The sequence below is a fragment of the Anomalospiza imberbis genome, chromosome 5, assembly GCF_031753505.1.
Source record: "Anomalospiza imberbis isolate Cuckoo-Finch-1a 21T00152 chromosome 5, ASM3175350v1, whole genome shotgun sequence".
Classification (NCBI taxonomy): domain Eukaryota; kingdom Metazoa; phylum Chordata; class Aves; order Passeriformes; family Viduidae; genus Anomalospiza; species Anomalospiza imberbis.
Window position 1 is genome coordinate 38630162 of NC_089685.1, and position 23954 is coordinate 38654115.

General features: G+C 34.6%; 1 protein-coding gene across 1 annotated transcript in view; it reads left to right on the top strand.

Annotated features, from left to right (window-relative positions):
• The window catches only part of OTOGL (otogelin like), a 90378-nt gene extending 67512 nt beyond the window's left edge, over positions 1 to 22866 (top strand). Inside the window, exons 41-59 of the mRNA XM_068191963.1 lie at positions 249 to 272; positions 412 to 504; positions 1125 to 1314; positions 3543 to 3757; positions 4820 to 4961; positions 5284 to 5469; positions 5984 to 6196; positions 7073 to 7177; positions 7486 to 7593; positions 7973 to 8074; positions 9317 to 9421; positions 9510 to 9550; positions 10533 to 10596; positions 11544 to 11722; positions 12008 to 12112; positions 12923 to 13042; positions 14453 to 14498; positions 18624 to 18703; positions 21181 to 22866. Coding sequence (XP_068048064.1) covers positions 249 to 272; positions 412 to 504; positions 1125 to 1314; positions 3543 to 3757; positions 4820 to 4961; positions 5284 to 5469; positions 5984 to 6196; positions 7073 to 7177; positions 7486 to 7593; positions 7973 to 8074; positions 9317 to 9421; positions 9510 to 9550; positions 10533 to 10596; positions 11544 to 11722; positions 12008 to 12112; positions 12923 to 13042; positions 14453 to 14498; positions 18624 to 18703; positions 21181 to 21381 — 2319 coding nt within the window. The 3' untranslated portion in view covers positions 21382 to 22866. The remainder of the gene's footprint in view (positions 1 to 248; positions 273 to 411; positions 505 to 1124; positions 1315 to 3542; positions 3758 to 4819; positions 4962 to 5283; positions 5470 to 5983; positions 6197 to 7072; positions 7178 to 7485; positions 7594 to 7972; positions 8075 to 9316; positions 9422 to 9509; positions 9551 to 10532; positions 10597 to 11543; positions 11723 to 12007; positions 12113 to 12922; positions 13043 to 14452; positions 14499 to 18623; positions 18704 to 21180) is intronic.
• Positions 22867 to 23954: the final 1088 nt, after the last annotated feature.

Genomic DNA, 23954 nt, shown 5'->3' on the forward strand with positions numbered 1-23954 from the left:
TGAGCTTTAGAAGTCTGTAGTTTTAGTTCTTTAAGAAATATAATTTGAAAGGACCTTTCAGCATATGCACTAAATTAGCATGAAAGTGTGTATTTTTTATTATTTATACAGAATATATTAAATTAGTTTAATTATTTAGCTGATTGTAGAAGAACATTAAAGACAAAGAAAATAATAACTTACTTTGCTAAATAAAAATGCTGCTGATTATTATTGCACTTCTAATTTATTTTTCATGTTTTTTCCAGAGTGCAAATTCAATAAGAAAACTAGTAAGTACTCCCTTATTTTGCTGATTTTAAAATGCACTAATAAAAAAAAATATTTAATTAATATAGAAAATTCCAATAAAACTGGCACAGAATTAGAAAAATAATAGTAACTAAATTTCCTTGTCACTTTTCTTTCAAGGTGCCACCTGCAAACACTTCAGGCCTCTGTTTTAAGAAATTAAATGTCACAACATACACTTGTCAAGTACTTATCAATCGTTTAGCAAGAAAAGTAAGTATATATCAACAGCATGTGTAGTCTTAAAAAATAGCTGGAGAGCTGTTCTGTTGTAAAATGTGATAAATCATTTAAAATAAAACACTACAGGATTAGGATTACTTTTGCAGATTAGGTTCCCAAAATTCATGGTGTACTAGAGGCAAAACAAACAATTTACATTTCTGGTACCATGCTTCACTTAAATGTAATTTTCCCATGTCACTTTAAAGTTCTTTTGAGATTTTAATGAAGCTGCAAAAGCAGTTATGCCTGAGACTATGCTTCCAGAAACCCTAGAACTCTAGAAGTGATAAATACTTAAGCTACTTTTCTTGCTAGTCAGTAACAAGTCACAACAGATGACTTTCAATAATTGGAATGAGGTTTTTGTTTCATCATATGATATGTGATAAATAAGATTTATTCTTTCCCTAATTACAAAAGATTTTTTTCCTCACGTCTACTTCATTTGCAGTTTTTGGAAGTGGCATGTGTGGGAAGCTCTCTAAGCACTGTGACTGTTATGTGTGGCAGAGGCTGTGAAAATAGTCTTTTGTTATAAAATAGAAATACATATAAAATACATCTTTGCAATCTGGCTTTATCTCTAAAATGTGTTTGGTTTATTTTAGGTAGTCGTGGATTCTGTAATTCAGTCATTACCGTTTTCAAAAGAAGGACTGAGTATTCAGGATACTGGTGCAATGTATGTGGTTAATACCCCAGCTGGTATTAGCATCAAGTGGGCTCATGTTACAGGCATCATAGATATACAGTATGGATTATACTCTAATACAACGAGGGAGACAGAAGGACTTTGTGGTGAGGCTATGGTGGCAATTTTTTTCTTATTCAAAAACTTACCAATTGAAATTTGCAACTCCCTTTTGTATCTGTGACCAGCTGTCCCTATAGCTCTCATTGTGACCCTCATTAACTCTGCTGGCAATCCTATGTGAGAGCCTGTGAAATACTATTAATTAATTAATAATAAATTAATCATTCTGTTTGAAAGTACTGTGTGATAATAAAGTACTTTCCAGACCAAGTAGTGATCAGCACATTGTATCTAAATAACTTCTAAAAAATTTACCTATTTATTTTACTTATTTCTGCCTGTTTTAAGAATTTTGCTGAAGCCAAGTAAAGAAAATTTTTAGTGAAGAAGTGGCTGCTAAAGAAGTTCAGGTAGTGATAGTATATTTCAGTGATTATGGAGGCAAGAATAACTGATGTTAGCAGTGGTAGCTTATTGCTATGGAAATACTGACACAAACTGTATCTTGGGAAGGGTCCAAGTCTTGTGAAGACAGTTAATTAAGAATCTGATTTTAGACCTCTTGAGGCCGTGTCTAAGGTCCAAAACTGTGCTGAGGTATCTCAGTCTTGAATTACAATGATAGTAAATGTAGCATGTTTCAAGCTCACCTGAAGCTTTTTTTATAACTTTGCCAGCGTGAATGATATGGAAAAGTGTAGGCAGGTGATTAAAATTACTTTAATTTTATCATAAATGTTCATTTCCCAGTGGTTTTTAATTTTACATAATCTACTTCATATTGAAAAGGAAAATGAACTTCTTACAGTTTTTTAAACTGCTATTAGTTTTAAAAGCAAGCAAAGCAATTCAGATATGCTTTAAGTGTTAATATAAACAAATCAAGTCTTTAAGATCAATTGCTGTCTTCTGCTTGAACAAAAGGAAAGTTCTCCTAAATCTACTGAGAAAAGGTGAAGGCTGGCCCTGCATCTTTTCCCAGTATCATGCCATCTTCTCTATGCATGCTGAATGAGTGGGACAAGATGAGGTCAAATGTAGAGAGAACTATAGAATAGTTCTTCTTTGTGTCATGAGAACATAAAGAGGAAGACTATGCAGACAAATCCAAACTTAGCTTAAAATGTTGCGCTATCTGATATTTTGCAGTAAAGTCGGAAATTTTCTTTAGTGCTTCTTTCCTGTCCTCTGCTATTTGTTCCTGTCTGGGATTCTGCAATCCTCTTCCTCTCATACTAGAAAAAGTTGTGGGACTATGTGGTAAATTTGCTTTATTTTTAAAGCTATATTGATTCTGCAGTTATGTAGTGTGGCCCTACAATTCTAATGCCAGCAGTTTGTGATCTGTGGCAAGAAGCAGAAGACCTAAGAATACTGGAAAGTGGTGCTACTAAAAAACATTTCTTACTTAAATGCCATCCTCTGTATTTCTCCATGCTGTCGCCACACCAAGCTAGTCCAGTTCTAACAAAGGACCCTGGAGAGCATCAGGCTGCAGGGCTGAAAACACGAGGGCAAGGGCTTAGGGTCTTTTTAACAGTGCAGAAGGAAAGTGAAAACAAGAGAGGAACTTAGCCTGATCAGTTCCTGAGATGTAAAACTAGTATGAAGATTAAAGTTTTGGCATTGCTCACTTGTTATGTGCTTAAAGAGATCATATATTTTAATTTATGTGTCAATAGAATAATGAATTCAGGTAGACAATGAATGCCAGAGGTCTGGGAAGGTAGTTTTTTATAGTGGTTTTGTATTAATAACTTGATTAAGAACAATATTTTCTCTAGATAAAGCAATTTGTTCATCAAAAGATTCTTTTAATAACTTCTTGCACTTAGAATGTTCAATTAAATCTCAATACAGTGTGAAATCATAGGTGATGAGCAATTAATCTCAAAACCATCTACTATTATTCCCAAGGACCTGACTGCCATTCAGTGGAATAAGATCAGAATCTAGCACCATGTCAGTGAGTTAGTTGCACTCAACAGCACATTTTTTGTAGCAGTTTTTCTCAGAAGTTAATTTTTGTGAAAGGTACAATGAGTTGTATTGTATGGTCTACTTGTTTTAGTAAGCCATTGAGCTGAGAACTAAAATCACAAGCAGGAAGATGGAACTACAGTGGACATACAGCTGCTTTAATTTATATGCTCAGGTGACTGAGTTTCACAGGTCAGCCTGAAGCAGTGTTGATCATAACTTATCAGGTCGCTTTTCTCTCCCAAATGAAGGCATGTTTGTGTGTGCTTTGAATATGATTCTCTGTCCCCAGGGGTTTGTAATGGAGATCCTAGTGATGACCTGAAAATGCAAAACATGACCTTAATTACAAATATGGAGGAAATTGAAATGTTCATAAAGAGTTGGGAAATTGAGAAATCACTTGATGTAACAACCAGGAGGCCAGTAAGAAACTGTACTGAAGATAGCTGCACATACTGTATGGAACTGTTAAACAGAAGCATTTTCATCCCTTGTCACAAGAAAGTGAGTATAAGGATCAGAAAAATTGCAGGACCAAATAACATAATAGTTGTATAATTAAGAAAAGAGTGACTTATACATGCACATTTTTCATGTTTTGCTTATTTTTATGATTTGACAATGGAATGGGTGGCTTTAATACCCCTGTCACGTTGTCCATTGTAAACACACATCTATACTGCTCCCTGTGCTATTATGCTATTTTTAAAAATTACTTAATGGGCATTTCTCAAAGGAGACACACTGGATCATCACGTCAAGATAAGCACATTCCAGAGATGTTATTTTTATTAAATGCTTCATGTGGATCACTAGAACAGAAAGCCTTATGCTTCTGCTGCACATAACAGTGATTCATGCAGCTGCAGACTTATTGGACTAAAGAAATTTCCAGTTAAAATATTTTGACATAGTCAATATTATGCTAACAATTTTGTAGCATTTCTTACAGAAATCATTATAATTTTCTTCTACAAATTGTACTTTCTCATGGGGATATAGCTGTAGCATGCAGCTATAGAGGTGGGTAGACCTCTATAGGTCGCTAGAGGTGGGTAGTGCAGCACAGCTACTTTCCATAACAGAAAATGAGGAAGCCCCAAATCTCTGAGGTCTAACTGACTTTCCCAACTTAATTAAAAAAAAAAAAAAGATTAATTACTCAAGTGGCCCTTTCTTTCTGAGAGATAGATGTTTAAAATAGGCTATCAGGTCCTACAGGCACAGAAACAGAGTAATAAGTAATTCATTCACAGCAGGATTGTATGGAAGGTACAGCAGCAATGTTTAGCTGAGATTGTTCACTTTTAGTTGACAGGGCTATGCTGAAAAGTTCTTTAAAGTAGTGTGACTCATTAGGACTGCATTCTCTGTCTACTGGTCAGCATAAAAAATTCTGGCAGTTTAAGTTCTGCAGAATGAGTGTTCTGACAAAAAAGATATTTTTAAATTTAGACACTGCCAGTGATTTTTTTCCCCTTGTGGCTGTATTCTCTTAATTGCTGATTTATTTTAGTTACAGGAAGTCCTTATACTTGTTAATTCCCAATTTCAATATGTTCCTAGGTGTCACCACAGGAATTTTGTGAGAAGATGTGGATCAACAGTACTAGTTTTTGGAACTATGAATGTGATGCACTTTCTGCATATGTGTCATTATGCAACAAGCACAACATCTGTATTAAATGGAGGACACCTGATTACTGTTGTAAGTAGACTGCCATATTTTGTACCCTTATGTGGCTTTAGTGATGACATTTTTTAGTGATTGTTCAGTGATAAGTTAAAATAATATTTCTTTCTATTATTCTTTTAAGTAACATCACAGCATTGGTAAATCAGGGTACAAGTTCTTAAAATGGGAATACATTATTTAGTTAGTCTCAGTTGAATCAGTTGCCTACCTAAAGTACTGTTTAAAGTATAAATGTGTGCTTTCTGTGCTAACTCACTTGTTATTACTACCTATTTAACCAATGAAATGCTAAAGGAATACAGAGGCACTCAATGTCCTTTTTTATTCCTTGCAGCATTGAGCTGTCCTGAGGGCAAGGAATACCAGCCTTGTGTGCAACCCTGTGAAGCCAAGACATGCTTGAATAAATGGTTTTATGAAGATTCTCCCTGTTCCTATTTAAGGGAAGACTGTGTGTGTAAAAATGGCACTATTCTGCATAGAATAGACTCTGACCTCTGTATACCAGAAGAAAAATGTAGTAAGTACAGTAAGACAGAGTAGTTTTGCACTTATGATAGTATTAACCACAGTTATATTAACAGCTCATGGTAAGAGATAAGCTTAAGCTCTGTGTCAGTCCTCAGTAAATATGAATCTGGTAAAGGTTCCTCCAACAGAGGGCCTACCTTCTTCTCAAGCTACAGCAGTTTGTGCTTTCAGTTAACTTGGCTTTAAGAGCCAGTGCTGATGTACCTCTGCTGGGTGAAAAGTGATGGTCATTCTTCTATAGCTTCCAGGCTTTCCTCTCTTGAAAACTTTGGAAAGAATAACATGGGCAGGTTCTGTCCCTTGCCCTTACCCACTTTCACCCATAGAAAAGCATTTGTTCTTTGGGGCTTTTAAAGTCATCCTCCTTTCTTGGATTCTTTTATTCTAATGCTCCGCAGCTGTATTATTTAATGCAATGATTTTATGCAAGTTATAGATGTTTGCAGGAAATGGGAGCTGTCTGCTTGTTGAAAGGAGAGAGTTTTTTTTTTTTTTCCTTCCAGCATGTACAGATAATAAAGGACAACCCCACTCTGCTGGGGAGATCTGGAATGGGTCCATGAGGGGGTGCTGCATGTATGGCTGTTTAGAAAATGGAAGCATTATTGCTATAGAACCTGAGTGCAGTGAGGATCCACCACCAGTCTGTGAAAGAGAAGGGGAAGTTCTACTCCATGTCATTGAAGAGAGAGCTTGCTGTCCCAAGAAAGTTTGTGGTACGTACCAACTTGTTTTCTGTAACAGAAGTATGAAATAAGTGCTTCACATTCACAGGCAGCTGACAAACTTTAGATTCAAGGTAACATTTTTTACAATTAATTTTCAAGTAGTTGTGGCTGGTTGGGCCAGGAATTGAGGCTTCTATTCTTTATAAGAATTATTAACTGAAATATTTCTTTCTTAGAAGTCCACCAGTTGAACAAAACTTCTGTTAAAAATTATTTTTAAGGTCTTGTATGGAATTCAATAAAAAATTTATGTATATTCAATGATAGAAGTTCAATAATAAATTTATGTATATTCAATGATAGAAGTACCTTGGTATTTGAGGACGTTGTCAGAGATTGCTTGCTTTTCTTTCTAGTGCTTTGATGTGATGAGCAGTGTCCTCTGATCTACTGCTGTTTCCCAGAAGCTGCTCTCTGGGAGCTGATCACTGAATACTAATATTCTGCCTAGCCATGGTTGTTAAGAAAAAGAATAAGCTTATTGCTCCTAAAACATTAAGCAAAATATATTAATTTCTTCATAACGTCTTTAAGGAATATGAGAACATACGGTCCAGATGACGTGGTGCTTTTGCTTACTAGATGCCTGTTACCAATGCTGTATTGTCCATTTGCTCAAGGAATATCAGTGGGACATTATATTTGGCTTCATGCATAGGGAGCAGAGCAAGTAAATACCAATTTGAAGAGGGTTATAACTGCTTGCTTGGGTTGAGCTCAAAATGATGGTATGGAGTGAACTTTAAGCTGACTTGGGCTGCTCTTGTTTTGTGGATCTCTGTATTAGATGGTATAAATAGCCTGAACTATAGGATTTGAACTTGTACCTGTTTAAAGACATCCATATTGTTTTTTATCCCACAGAATGTAACATGTCATTGTGTGATGCTGTTATTCCAACATGCAAACCCAATGAAAAATTAGTGGTAGGCTACCACCCCCTGTCCTGCTGTCCACAGTACCGATGTGGTAAGGAAAATACAAAACCACAGTTAGTGGAAATTTTTCCATACTTGTATTATATGTTGGAAGAAAATTTGCATTACAAGTTAACAGATTGTTAACGGAACGGGACACTGTAAATAGCACCAGGCAATGATGTATGTTTTTTTAAACATTCTCCAGTATTTTTTTGTCTTTGTCTCTGTGTTACTTCTGATTTACAGACAGTTTGGGGTATTTTGTTTTACTTAGCACATGAAGAATATATTTTCTTTATATTTTTCATATTGTTTCAATGACTTCTTTTAAAACAGTGCTTGTTTCACATCCTACAGAATGTGATCCTTCAGTTTGTTTTAATGCCTCCCAGCCTGACTGCAGAGAAGATCAGTTTGTTGTGGAAGCAAAACAGGATGATCCCTGTTGTTTCTCTCATCTCTGTGGTAAGAAGCCTCTAATATTTTTTATGGAGAGCTAAGGAATAGTCGAGTATTTACAAAACCAGACTGTAATTCTAAAATAAATAACTCAAGGCAGGATTTCTTGGAGTGAGATTTCACACAGATCTGGCAGACTGGAGCATCATTATTCTTGGATTGGGGGATTTTTTTTTCCTACATAATGTTGAACATCAAAAACTTTGTTTAGCTTTGTTCTAGCTTTGTTTAGCTTTTATATCCATAAAATCCTTAGAAGTTCTTTTATCTGAGTAACAAATGCAGTATCGCCTTTTATATAGTCTATTAGATGGAATTCACATGCACTAACTTTTTAGTATTTAAAACTTTTTACATGTCTGTTTTGCTTTTTTTTTAAATTTAGTTTGTGAATCCTGTATTGAACCTGTTCCCTTGTGTAGTGAAGGGGAAATTCTCACTGTAGACCTTAATACCATACACTACTGCTGTCCTCATTACTACTGCGGTGAGTGTAACTGTTGTGAGTTTGATATGTCACCAAATTCAGTAAAAATGACAGTGCATGACTGTGCAGGGATTTGTTTAGGTTTGGCAATTAGAGTGGGCTTCAGGTATAGACTGAGAGGTTGAAATGAGGATGTAGAGGTTCCAAATTTGACACAAAGTTCTTGGTATGCCCAGTGGTGGTCTAACAAGCCTAGTCAGTGCAGTCCGGAGAGGTTATTCAGTTCTACAGACAGAAATATGGTTATCTTCACAGTGATTTAAATACCAGTATATTAATGTGGCATTAAATCCCATCCTTGGAGTACAAATATACAATTGTTCATACGTTAAAACACATTTAATAAAACAGCTTCTATGTTGGTTTTCCTCTGTTGTACATTTCACTAATTTAGGCAGTATCTTAGCACTTTTAGCTCCTAGGGGAAGGAGTAGACCAAGGGTTTCAAATACTGCTGGGTTGACTACTTTTCAAACAATGAGCAGGGAGAAGAAAAATATTTGCAGTGTAACTTTAGTCCTTTTCATAGTCCCATAAAACACATAAATTGTGCTCTATATTTTAAAGTAACATCTACAAGTATAACTGCCTAATTTAGAATAATTTGTATCCTATTGCAGTCTTTCAGGGTAATTTCAAGTAATTAACTTCCATTAAGTTTGGAGTATAGTAATTTTTACTTCAGTTGTTTCTGTATTTTGGTCCTTTCCTTTTCCTAGCAGTTTTACCCAGGTGAAATTTTCTGCAAAGGCCTTTGGCATTTTCCCCCCCATTTCTGGCAGGGAGAAATTTAGATCTTAGTTTGTGATCTTTCACAGTCGCAGAAAGCTGGTTCTGATAAGGGAGACAGTATTTTCTTATTAGCATCATACCTGGGAGCTAGTTGCTCTCTTTTATGTTACAGAAGTGCACTTTACAGTGCATATCAAGTATATGTTTCCCAAAGAGTATGGTTTGAGTTGTCTTTGGTACTGGTTATTATCCTGAGTAACTCTGAAGTTGGAAGAATATTAAGTGATTCCTGTTTGATGTTCTCTGAAAAATTAAACATGTTCTAAGACAACTAAAATCACTTTTGAAAATTTTTGTTTAGTTTTTCATTCCAAGTATAGTTCAGATGCTTAAGAAACACAATAACATTTATATAAAATAGTTTTATTTTTAAAATAGTTTATCAAAATTAATGTAATCTGGAAAACATGAAGGAAAGTTGAATAAATTCTCATATGTCTTTTCATTTAGTTTGTGATGAAAATCTTTGTTCTGAGCCTCCTATGATTTGCACAGATGACATGACACCTGTGAAGGAAAAAATACTTGGGCAATGTTGTCCAGAATGGCACTGTGGTAATTATTGCTTTATTCCTTAGTCACAACTGTTAACCAAAACTAACAGTTAGCTAATTGATTAACACAGATTTCTTTATCTCCTCAGAATGTAGCTGTGAGAATGCTACCATGCTGACCTGTAAATTGGTAAGTGGTGTCTTTTAAATACTGTTAGTAATGATGTCGAACTGTCTTACTCCTCATTTACACTCCTTGTTTCAGTTAGTGGTAAAGAGTGAACAGGGACAGGGTGGGATTGCCCTGCAGTCCCAGCTCAAGCATGTAATTCCAAGTGTCTGCATAGTGTTGTCAACCATTCCTTGGAGAAATTTCACTTTGCGTGTTGTAAGGTGGAAAAAGAAAAAAGCAATTGTAATTTTATCCTGTTCAGTGTTGTCATGAAACAATATGCTAGTAAGGCTTTCCACATAAATAATTCACATTTAAAAAATAATTAATGAAGTATAAGCTATATGATTATATGTATCATCTGAAGAAATATGTCATTTTGTTAATAATTTATGCTTTTGATTAAAATGATTTAACATTATTGAATTTTGCTGATATGAGAAGTCATAAGTATTTTGGTCCTCATGTAGTTTTTCATAATAGGGACTGTGATCTGGAAAATAATTATGAGTGAATGTTCAAGCTCCCATTAATACCATAGTGGCCATATTTTCTTATCCAATGCCTGAAGTTTTTTCCTCATGTGAAGACAGCATTAAAAAGAACCCAGGCAAACAGGTTAAATGTAAAGTCTATTGAGGAATTTTAGATTTAAATAGCTTTCACCTATCTTTTGGAAGAAAATACTTAGGAGGCAATCTTTTGCTAATATATTTATTATAGAAATAAATTTGTATCTCAGGAAAAAATGCTGTTTATTGACTCTGCTATTTTATGCACCCCTACAGAAAATGAAGTGCTGTTTTCTGTTTTAAGAGATAAATACACTGAATAACTCTGAATTGTTATTGTTTCTTGAGTACATTGCAATTTTACTCTTTTATGAAACTAGAGGTGGAAGTGATGAAAGCAATATTTTACATTATTAGAGAAAATTTGTCTGTGTAGCACTACATTTAATTGTGCATGACTTTGCAAACTTTTATCTTTCTGTACTCAGGGAGAAGTTAAAAAAATAGATAGCAGTGTTTCCAGTGCTTGTGGATGCATTCACTACATTTGTGGTAACTTTTTCATATTCCTCATTGTTGTGTTTTAGTTTTTAGCTAAAAGGGTGTGCAAAGAAAGCAGAACTAAGGTCATTACAACCTTCTCAAATGTAAATGCTGTTTTATCTTAATTTGATGTGTGCCTAGCTAGTTATGCAATGATACTCTCGTTTCTGAATATGGTGCTTTGCCTGATAACCCATCCATTTTGTGTCTATTCTGGCAGAGTGTGGGAGTGTTGTAGAACTGCCCATGCTTTCAGAGTCAGATACAGTCTCTCTGGTGAGAGACAAGTAGGAAGCAGGCTGTGAACGGTAACTGAGTGTGAGCAGGGCAGCTGCTCCTAGTCCGCTTTCAACACAAATCGGACAACATCTTGCACAGAGCAGCAGACCTGCTCAGCCAGCACAAGAAGAGGTAGCCAGTCTCCAGATCAGAGCTCTGCTCCCTTCCCTCACTCAGCTACCCATGTAGAGTAGACTTCAGCTGCACTGTGCATGGGGGTGCTGAGGCAAGCTGCAGTCCTGGCAGTAGCCCAGGCTGAACTGCCTCCAAGAGCCAAGCACATATTTATGGTACAGCTTGGGCAGATTACTGGACCAGAGGTATTTGCAGACAGAGTAGTTTAATTGGCAGGAAGGCTACATTTTGTGATGTGCAGAGTAGCTGAATGTTAAATATTAGAACACTTTTAAAATAAGAACAACAGACTTCTTTTACTTCCATAGCAGGAACACTATCAGTTTTAGGCAGTTTTGCATTTTGCAGCATTTTCTAAGACTGAATGATCATTCCTCCCACTCTTGTTTGGTATTTAAAACCACAAACCAATCAAGTCTATAAGATAGAATACTTTTACAGTGAATAGGAATTTGCCCTACTTCTGTATTACCAGTGGTTCTGTTAATTTGTTTCATGATTCTTTTTTCCCCTCTGGTAACATCTGTTTCTTTTGGTTTTAGAGAAGGATGATGTGTGCATCTTCCAAGAGGTCACACTACTGAATCCTGGACAGTCAGTGATTCAGTATCTGGATGGAGACCTTTGTTATACTGTGCAATGTTTACAAGAGAAAGATCAGAACACAGGTTACAATGCCATGCATTTCACAATGATGAACTGTTCCCAGCAATGTGAAGCTGTGAGTATTCTTAAAATACAGGAATGATGCAATTTGTGAACACAGCTGCACAACTAGGATGAAAGTTTTAGTAAAGACTTTTGCTAGTCCCGTTTACTTAGCAAGAACTTGAGAATTTAGCAGTGATGATGTATATCTTGTGTCTACCTAAGTATTTTGAGAGGCAGTTTCTATCAGCCTGTGTAAACAAATCTGTCTGTCCGTCCGTCCGTCCGTCCATCCATCCATCCATCCATCCATGTTTTAAAAGTACTAGTTTGTCTTTTTCCTTTCCTTTCTTCCCAGCATCAAGTATATATTCCTTCCTTCAGTCACCATACTTGTTGTGGTACGTGTCAAAATGTGTCCTGCTCTTTTCATACAGATAATGGAACGCTTATTGTGTATGAGGTAAGTGCCTCTGAACAGAGATAAGAAGCAACTGTAATGATACAACAGAAAGGAGTCTGACAGGCATTTCTTAGTTAACTTATGCTGTCATTCTTGCTTCATACTTCCTTACTGCTGGTTAAACGCTTAGAGACTATTAATGATGTATGATTGGAAAGGGATGTCTTTATCTAAAGACCTGCCATTTCACATATGTAAATATCTTATTGCTTGTAATATTTCCTGTGAAGATCTGCAAATGTCATTATTTACTTAAGGCTGGATATGCTCTGACTGCAGAGCTGGGTTCAAATTGCAACTCTATATTAGGTACTGTGATTTAGATGTGTTGAGAGCTTCTAAGCCTACGTCAGGACTTCTATGTCCCCATCTTCTGAGGGCCACTCTTCTCTTCCTGTTAGTTACTACAGAAAGGAAAAGTGCAAATTGAGGCTCTGGGATTCAGGATCTTGATGGTGGGGTCCAGACTCCACATACACAGAAATTTAGATGTGGCCATGACTTGGTTCATACTTCCAATTGATTTCAGAGCAAAAGAAATTATTGAACTGGCACAAAGTCCTTTCATTCTGCGGTAGGACACCCATGCTCAGCAACATGCTGGAGAGGAGAGCCATGGCTCCACGGAGGAGTAGCCTCTGGTAGTTAGAGGATGGTCTTTCCTTTTTGCCACCCATGGGTGCTCTGCAGCAGACTTTCCACTCCAGTAGATGCTACAGCATGAGGGCATTACTTTTATAGACATTTCAGGTTGGGGATAAAGCTGAAGTGTTTGGCTTTCCTAACAAAGGCTTTGTTTTATATATTCAGGAAGGAAGCACCTGGACCTCCAACTGCACCAACTACAAATGTGTAAAGACTGCTGTAGGAGCTATTGTACTGGGGTCAAGTGTTGTCTGCCCCCCATTTAATGACACTGAGTGTACAAAGGTTTGTACTTTGGGTAAGGTAAGTGACAATAATTGCTCTGGAGTTTAGCTTACACTCCACAATGCAGGCAAACTTCATGCAATTTCTTTAAATTAAAAAAGTGGTAAGTAAAAACATGTAAATGAGTAATTTGCAGTCATTTGCTATATTACTGTTTTCTTTCCAACTGACAAAGTATCTGTGAGTGTAAAAGTTTGGCTTGGGTATTGTTGATGACTGCTTGTGGAATTGGAATCATGCATGACACCTCTATAAAAAGTGCTAATCACTATGTCTCACCTTATTTTGGAATAATACTTTGCCATGTTCATAGAACACACACAATAAATAAATCAGATCAATAAATCCAAAAATTGATCTGATTTTTTCTTTGAAGAACATGTATTCTTCACAAAGATTGCATATTTATTTACAGTTTAATTTCTAATTTAATAATTCTCTTATAATACTTGTAAAATTTTTCAGTTGCAGTACATTCTATATTTAATATGAGCTACAAATAATAATAAATATATGTTTAGAAAGGGTAAGTACCATTGCTGCCTTGACTACAGATTATACATTTAGTAGTAGTCCTACTTATCCCTTCCAATTTTTTAGAAAAGTTCCTATTTCCTCCAGTCTTGAAGAAGGTATTTTATTTAAACATAATGCCTATACTACTTTGAGTTAATGCTTGAGTTTCTTCCTTGGAACCGTTCTGACACCATCTATTAGGTTAAGATTTTTAAGAATTGACCCCTAAAATTAACTTTCTGAATCAGTCTGACATGTTTTTGAGAGACACTGAACATAGGCTTGAGCCAATAGCTGAGAAGAAAACTTTTGTCACAGGCAGTTCAGGATAATTCAGGAATATTTGAGTTTAGGTGCTCTTTTAAGAAGTTCTTGAACAACATATTCAATGTAACGAGGTAAAAAAGATATGCTCACATAAAAAGATAGAAGCTGAAAAATGTCTGTCTTTTGTCTGTTGTTATCCTAAGATATTATTAGCAATAGATAGCATCTATTTATCTTCTGTGGTCTGCTTGATATGCAGATCTGGGCTACTCACACGAATTTTTGAAACTATCCTAATAAATCTCCATGGTGGGGAAATAGATGGTAGTCGATTATATAAAAAACGTGGTTATAGAAACGAAGTGACTTCTTCAAAGGAAACTAGATCAGATATCAACTGAACAAAATTGAACTTCTCATCAGTGATGAGTTAATTTTCAGTTTCAAAGGCTGTAAAGAACTTGTGAAACAAACCTTCAGCTGATACATATCTGTGTAATTCTGTTGATTTCAGTGGCGCTAATTTGTATTAGTTTGATATCTTTAAAATGTGGAATGTCTTGAGATACAATTTCCCTTTGCATTGGGCCCAGACTTTTTTTCTATATTCTTCTTTTATTTTCCTAGAATGGAGGAATTGTGCAGACGTATAATGATGGCTGCTGCAAGACCTGTAAGTGATGAAGGCTGCAATATGTGCTAGTTTGGCTTTGGTTTTGGAGGGCTTATATTTTAAGCTCAGTTGCTGGGACCTAAAGAGGGAAAAAGCATGCAGTTCTCCCTACAAATCACATAAAATTTTTGTAGTTACCTAACTACTCTTATTAAAAGATCTTGCTTAATTTGTCTGCTGACTTGGTGATTTTTAACATTATTGTTCTGGAGTATAATCAAATCTCTCCAAATATAACCCATGGAAGATTAAAACTGTCTCAATTAAAACAATTAAAACATTCTCTTTATCATTAAGTTGGTTCTCAAATAGTGCCTATATGATCTTCACCTTAAAAGACAAGAATTTTTCCTCTTAAAAGTGATTCCTGATTCAATGACATTTTGCAATACATCTTCAAACTTAGCAATTTATTCTGTATCCCTAATATGTATTTTTAGGTCCAAAATACTGGGATGTTTTTTATTAAATCCCAAATGAGGAAAAATTAGAGTAATACTGATGATAGCAATGCTTGTATAAAATCAGCCTTTTAATATCTTGTAATACATTCATATTTTCTGTGTGTAACTTTAAAATATGATTAAATGTGACTCAAGATGACATAAAGGTTTTACAATTTATGCATTTTTAAAAAGATTGAGAACAAACTGGTTTTCTCTGCCATTTTGAAAAAAAAATTATCTATTTATATAATTATGCATGTGTGTATATATATAATACACTGTTTTGTAAAACTAATTCTGTAGAGCAAGGACATGTTCAACATTATAGAAAATCTTAACCCTCTGTTTTGGCCTTTTTTGTGTTCAACATTAGAGAAAAAGCAAATTAGTCTTTGGAATATTTGTATACAAACATTTACTTAATATTATTGAATAGCAAGTTGCAGACTTATAACTATATATTGCACAGTTATTTTATAAAACTGAAGTGCAATATATTGAATACAATTTGGAGAAATAAGAGGAAGTAGTGATATTTATAAAATACAGACCAATACCAAGTTTCCAAGCTATGTGAGTCTTAGAAAGGAAGCTGCAAATATTGTTGTTCCATTATAACCAAAACATGGAAAATGAAAGGTATTTTAATGCAACAGAATATGTTTTATTATTGAGAATCACTATAGAGAAGTAGCATACCAGAATTGTACTAAAATCTTATTAATCAATAATATTTCTCTCATGATATAAACTGTGTGAAAAAAGAAATCTGCCCCCCACCCCCAAAAAAAATTAGGTCATCATTATTTAGAAAATTAATCTTAAAATTATCAAAATTATTGACTGCTGGTTCTTTGTTGACCAGGAAGATTTATAATTTTGGCCATATTCTGTGGCCTCAGGAAAGGCATTGTTATACTTCAGAAATACTTGCTGAGGTGGCTGCTAAAACTGCCAGATATCATTCATACAATTAAATGCTATTTTTTCTTATTTTGTTTTATTTTTAACTAAAAGCATGTGCCCTGTGGTGAAGCAGTTAAGATAAGAGTACTTATGAATAGAGCTTGCAACACATTGGGATTTTAATGGGAGAAAATAAATTTTCTGAAAGAGCTTGATTTAATGCATGCAAAGTGAGTGCATATATTTAATTCTTACCTTGCCATAGACAGACTAATTCCAAAAGTTTGGTTTAAAAGGAAGCATTCCAGTTTTGTGTTAACCAGGAGAGTAATAAAGTATAGGCCATCTTTAGTGAGACTCGAAGCAGCTGCAGAGTTTCTAAATTGTAGAAGACAAAGAGGAAAGCTCATCATCTTTTGCTAAAAGAAAAATTGCAGTTGGCAGTGTAAGAATTAATGAAGTATAATTTATACAGAAATGTTTTTATTTCATGAGAATCTTCTATTCCTAATGATTCTGCCAGGTTCTGGATTGGGTCTATTACCCTTTGCCATTAGTCCAGTAGTGCCTACTGATAGTATTAATTGTGAACCAGGTATTATTTTTAATAATGTATTTTCTTCCTTTTTTTTTTTTTTTTGAAAATAATATAAGCACTGCTTGATATGTGTGTCATAGCTGTCATCATTGTTGGATATTACCATACAGTTAATGGTTCTGGGCCTGATACTGAGAGATGCTGATCCTCTGCTGGCCTCCCAAATCAGTGGTTTTCTAAAGCCCGGTTAAGATTCACTGCTCAGCACCTGTCAGAATTAGGTTCATCCATTTCTGGTATATGCTGTTGATGGTTATTCCTTCTGCTCATTGTTGAATCTGGTTTTATCACATGAACTTACTGTATAGGGTAGTTTTAATGAGAAATGTTACTTTAAAAAAAATCATAATTCTGAATACTGTTACCAAGAGATTATAAATCAGATCCCAGGTCTCTAAATTTAATGATGGAAGTCTTTTTCCCTTAAAATAGAGAAACAGTGTGTATTACTGTCTGGTCTCTCCTTTGCAGATATGGATTTATGCTGTATTTCTTCTTTGTCACAAATAATATGTTTTGTAGAGTTACGAAAGTATTGAGGGCAGGGGTGGGGAGGGGGACATAACACATACAATTGCAACCCCATGGCAATATACTCTTTTTATACCAGATATTACAGAATGTTACAGAACTGTTGCAGTACACTCATAATTCTTTGCTTTTTAGGATAGATGAGTCACAAAAACTCCAAAATGCAGATCTTTACAGTTCAAGGTTGAAGAGAGGAAAGTCTAGCAGCAGAGCTTTCATAAGATATCAGCACTTTATATGCTGAAATGTTAGATATACATCTCTATATGACTTGTAGCAGTACAAAGATTGCACTGTCTACATATGAGCTGGCAAACACTTTCAGATTGAATCACAGAAATTTTTAAGTGTTTCTGAGGAAGGAAAAGCAAGATGTTATAGTCTAACAACTTCTCTCATACAGTGATCTGCTAGTTCAGTAACAGAATTTTGTTTGATTCTTCAATGTACCTCTTAAAATCTAGCTGTAGTCTGCAGCCAACTTAATTATTCAGTACTTAATGGAGATGTGGTTGCAGAATATCTTGGTTACTCAGAGATCATTTATCTTATAAAAATACTCTCAAGTTTCTGGGGAGCAGAAGAGTTGTTTTTCTGTACGCCCAACCTTGAAGGAAGGTCAAGAAACTACTGAATAGTGCTTATTATTTTATATGCTGTATGTCCAGAATGGTTACACAGCAAAACTAGCAGTTCATTTTGATGGGTAGTGGATGAGGAGATCTAAATAACTGCTGTTACACAGATAGTAATAATGGTCTGATACAGAGTGAAGCATGAAAAATTATATGTTTAATTGTTTCAGTATGGTATTATGACTTTGACTATGTTTAGAAAAATGGCTTTTCACTCTACAGCTTTATTTTTTCAAATTAAAAAACCCCAAAACCCTCCTATCAATATCTCCAAGACTGAATATAAAAATTCAGTACTTCCCTCATCCTAGATCTGATATATGCTGACCTCATGTGCTACATGCTTCAGATCTGGTGATAAAAAATGCACCGTATTTAGCAAATAAATGCATGTCTTTCTTTCAAAGCTTCCTAAAAGGACATATTTCTCAAAAATATATTGAAATAATATTAATTATATTTAATTTTTAGTCATGAAAAATAGCATGAAGATTGTAATCACATTCACACCTTCACCTTGTTACATGTTAAGTTTTAATACGTTTTTAAAAGGCAGGATCAAATCCTATTTGCATTCAACATTCCATATAAAACAGAATTAATTCTAATACTATTAAAAATTGGGGATACAATACATTTTTTTCTAATTGCTTATATTTCTCTTGCCATACATGCAATTTAAAAACATATTCATAGTTTAGTAGTTTATAGTTTATAGTTTTATAAATTATGAAGCATATTAATAGTTTAAATTTTAAAAAATTTGTATAGCTTTTTTGGGGCATTTGATGCTCATATGCGCCCCCTAAAAATAGGTAATACTGCACAGCACCTATGTATTAATATATTATATTTAAAAAGAAAATTGTGGAAGTAAGAGTTTCTGAGTGTACATTAATGAAAACAAAATATAACTATTTAAATTATCTTAATATCTTTAATTTTTAAGAAGCTAATACATTACAGAAGATGTATTGATTCAGTATGCATTTTTTTTGTATTTTATCAGGCAAAAAGGAAGAAAGGATATGCCAGAAAATGACAATCAGGACAACCATAAGAAAAAATGACTGTATAAGTCAAAGCCCGGTAAGCATAAAATTTCAATGCTGGGCCTATGGCATGACAAGCCAAGCATTAGACAGTTGGTTATAGCTAACAACAAGCAACAAAAGATGCTGCTTTCTTCTCAAAAGCAGACCCTTGACTCCAGTAATGTTATCCTACCATAAATGGAGTAAAACTAGCTATTTCTATTACCGAAAGACTGAGCCCTACCTGGAGAAACATCTGGCTTCAAATGAAAAATACTGACTATAATTACTTTAACTAATGAAGGCACTGAACTCTTTAGTGTGAAATAATATCCTGCTTTAAAAGAGGAACAGAAATGTTTCAACTTATAATGTGATGAAACACTGCTGCATTCCTCTTTGAAGACTTTTATGCTCTCTGTCTTCTCCCTCACATAGCATAGGTTTCCATATCATAAAATCATAGTGCCATTAATTTATGGGTCTGCTTAAAACATCCTATTTCTCAGCTTTGGTGTGGCCCAATCTACAGACCCCAGGAAATTTCTGAGCAGCAAATGTGCTACTCATGTAGCACTTGGAAGGGAAGCAATTGACAAAGTATCTCAAGATTTCCAAAAGGCCTCTTGCCTCTGGCGAGATTTGGTTGAGAACCTAAGCAGTCATTAGGGAAGAGGTAAAATGCCAGCATATGTTAAAGGCCATCCTGATAGAAGGTCAGTGGTGACATGTTCAGATTTTAATTGTAGGAGTGCATGGCATATTTATTTAGTTTTAGAAGGATTGATAATGAGGGAGCATAAATATGGAGATGAAATTAGAGTATTTTGCCATAGTTAAGAGATGAGTCGGGAGAGCTTCAGTGTGACTTCAACAACCTAGGGTAAGAGACAGCAATACAACAAAATAAAGACATATTAAATGTCTAAATAAAGAATATTAAAATGAAAGATTTAATCAAACCTTATAGATTTTTTAAGCCAGGTGTAAAGATTCTTGCCCTTTATTCCAGTTCTGTGACCATCTCTGCTCTCCTGCAGACAAAAAGGCTAAGAGCTATGGCATTCAGGCACATGGATAGGCAGTGGAAACAAGCTCATTCTAGTGTCTTTTACGAATCAGTGTTGCAGTACAAGAGAGAGCTCTGTTCAGCTGTGGTTGCTGCAGAACTAAAGCATTCAGAGGGGAGCAACAAGAATGTTGGCCAGGTCATGTCTTGAATGGCACAACAAATGAAACCTTCCTTTTCATCATTCTGTTACAAACTCTTTATCTTTTCTTCCCTCTCTACCCACCTTCAAAAAAGACCTACCACTATCCCACCTTTATCTGTATTAGAGCCCCCTTTCCCAGTATCTCCTTGTTCCCAATTTCCTTGCTGGCTGCACATCCTTCACACAGTCCAGAATCCCTTACCCTTCACACAGAAGTACCTCCAGATTTTCATGTCCTCATACCCTAAACTCCCCTTCCTTTCCTCTCCAGCTTCCCCACTGTCACTCTTTTTCCATCATGTGATTTTGGCCATCAAATGGTGGTATCTGCTGTGACTGCCTGGGAACTACATATATGTTCTTGGCCAGACTACTGCTGTCAAACTTTGCATAGGGCTGAACATGATTGCATTTTGTAATTAATAACTGGGATTGCTAGTGCTTAGGACAAAGTCTTTTTTTTTACTCCTGTCAAATCTCAGGAAATTTCAAAGTTGTAAGAGTAATCTTTTAGTCTAATTTGTATGGAAATGAGATGTTTCATCACAGGCTTGGGAGTAGCTCAAAGCATCTTTCATATGCCCCTCCTGCAGAAGAAATCAGATTTAAGTCTGTCACAAAGAGAGCTAGACCTTGTATAGCCATCCTTGATTTCCCAGCATTTGAACTCTGCTTAAGTTTAATTAAAAATATATTTTTTCTTTCTGTCAACATATCAGCTAGGAAAATTCTTCACATAATGTAACAGTGAGAGACAGCTTTGCTCTGGTGAAGTCTAGAGCACAAGTAATTTTCTACCTAGTATGTGCCTTAGCTGGTTTGTTATTGCATCTACTTTTTGGATATATTTCTTTAAATGATAACACAGCCCTCAGTCACAAACAGTATTAATAACAAAAGGAAAAGCTTTTGCACTGATATGCTTTTTCTCTTTCAAGGAGAAAGATAAATTCCTGTCATTTTACTTAGAAGAATTTAACTTTTTATCAGTGAACATGAAATAGAAGTTAATTCAGCTGTGCTGTTCCAAAGTTATTAATTTTTAAATGGGGATTCAATTTTGGTATCCATAGCACAAAGTTGAAACAAAACACATGATTAAACAATAAAGAATAGTTTAATTTAAAAAATATTTTAAATATGGCTAAACTTAGAATGAATGAATTTTAGAAGATAAAATAATTTTTAAGACCTGAGTCCTTTTCAAATGTAAAAATGGGTTTAATCACAAAGAAGTTTGAAGTGTAATATTTTTAGAATAAAATTTGTGATTTCTAGTTTTAATTCTTATTCTTATTTTCTTTTATTTTACTCATAGGTAAATGTGGCTTCTTGTGATGGAAAATGCCCATCTGCAACAATTTTCAATGTCAATATTGATAGCCATCTAAGATTCTGTAAATGTTGTCGAGAAATTGGAACACGAGTCCTGACTGTGCCCTTGCGCTGCTCAGGAAACGGCACCGAAATTATGTATGTCATTCAAGAGCCTATAGACTGCTCATGCCAGTGGAACTGAACGTTGCTGTGGACATGATTTAGCTTTCACCAGACACAGTTTTTTGGTCATGGATGGATATAGTATTATGCAGGGAAATAGAAGAGGCATCCTTTATGCTTTATAATGTAATTTTTCTCAAATTTAGCAAAGATGTTGTTTATTCTTCAAATTGTCCTCAAAAATATTGGCAAGAATAGAAAGAAAAACATAAATCCTTTTGAACAAATTGTAGTTTATCCATCATTTATTTCTACTCAGTGGTTTTCCGATGAGGTGGTGAAAAAAGCTGGTTAGTATTTCCAGTGTTTTAAAATTTTGCATCATAGCTACCTATAAAACTTGAGAATTTCTCAAACCATTTTTCAGTGGTTCATTTACTTAGAGGCCTCCAGTTGAATACATCACCAGTCCTATGTTTAAATGGGAAAGAAGCATATTAGGATATTGAAAATGACTGAATTAGTTTATTTTTAAAATAGTGGGTTTAACTATAACATTTTTTTACCTTGCTCAAAAATCTATCTTTTGTGCATTAAGCTGTTGCCAATGATTGGATTCTGCTTACACTGTAAGTCACTGAGAAACAACATGACTGTGATCTGTAAGTACTTGTAGGAAATCTCCAGAGTATAGAGCAGAATCATAATATCTTGAAACCTTAGACTTAATTAATTATTATGTATATTATAAATATGAAGCATGACTAGGCAAAGGCTGAAGAGTGATAGCTTTTGTGTGTTAAAAGTATCTGAAAGCCATTTCTGCTATGAAGGTTTCCACTTTATATCCATTTTTAAAATTTTCACAGAAAAGAAATTGGCTGTTTGCTACTATAGAATACGATTATATGTATATATATTTATTAAAAGCCCCACAATACTGCACATTTAAATATTCATAATGGGTTTTCTCTTTGTTTTCCAGTCTAAAGATTCATGTTCAATATATTTTTAAACTTTTTTTTTCAATACAGATATTTAGACTATTGCCTGAATTTAGGATTCAAAATTTTTGAGTCCTGGAAAAAAAGTCAGGTAAAATAAATGTTTTGAAGGACTTAGGTGAGTTATTCATGCTCAATCAAGCTGTAAATATCCATGATTCAGCATCTTAAGGTGAATATCATCTCCCTTTTACTTGACATACTACATAACCTGCTTTTAAAAATAAAGGATACAAGTTTAAGCTTGTTTTTAGATTACTTTGCTTTGTAAACTCACTGAATAAAAATTATATTAATTATGACAGTATTTTCCTTATCAATTTTCCTTTTAACTGTGTCAGAATTGAAATTCTTGTCTAAAAGTTTGAAAATCTTCTGACAGTTTTGATTTCAAGTTGTCATAATTTAATTATGAAAAGATTGGATTATCACATGGGTTATTACAGTGAAATAAAAGCAATTAAAACTGCCTTAAACTCCAAGGCTATTTTTCTACTTTGTGTGACAAATCTTTAATTGTTTGCTACATTCAGTTTGATGGCTTATAAAGAAAAATAGCTTATACAGAGATATCTGTTGTTATTACAAGACTCATCTACTCATCCCTATCATTAAAAATAGTGATTTGGTTTAAAAATTAAGTAGCACTCCATTGTAAAGTATTAGCAAAATATTTAACCATTATAAAAAAAAGATCAACTAGTGATCAAAATAAAGTGAGACTTTGAGAAAGCCTATGGTTCATCTGCATGTTTTTATAAGGCAGATATTTCAAGTTGTATTATATACCAGGGTCTAGAAGCAAAATATTCTCTGATATTTCTGTCAGAATTTGTGCATAGAAACTTTCATGCAGGCAAGAAATAGAAGTTAAATCATAGTTATAGCTGTAATGCTGGTGTACTTGTATGGCAAATTAAATGACAACTTTAAAAAAAATCCCATACTTTTGATTTTTTTGAGATAGAAGTAGGTATCCCATACTTGCATTAAGAGATTTTTGACCCAAATCTACTTAATGAATTTAGCATTTGATAAAAAGGAAGCTCTCAAAATACAGCATTTTTCAATATAATAATCAAACATTTTCATTGAACAGCTGTGGTCTTTTATAAGCCATGTAAGCCATTTGCTTTTCTATGATTTAGAACTGTGTTTGTAATTGAAAAGAATTTAATAAACATTATTTTGCAGAGTGATAATAAATCAGTATTGATGCAATTAATTAAGCTTTGCCACTAAGATGAATGCTAATGCAAAACCTTAGGAAAGCCTGGAAATTAGAAAAGAAATTATGATTAAAATTAACTTCATGAAAACCTGCAATAAGATAAATGCTATTAAATTATTTTTTCCCCCTTAAATAATTTGTTTCTTAAATGCAACAATCAGTAGGGACTGTGTCAGGATTCTCCGTGAAACCTACAGCAAAGTCTTACATCTTCAGCGGAACTGGATAGGGTGGCTCTAAGATTGTCTTTCATTTTGCAGTTAAACTTCAAACTTGGACTGCTTTGGCTTTGTCAGAAAGCAAGCGTCTATTAAAACCCAGGAACCATTTCCTGGAGGGCCACCCAGCCCTTTTACCTCCAGGAAGGTGACACTGGCGGAATGTGATGTGTTTTGTGTAACGTGAATGAGCCCTTGC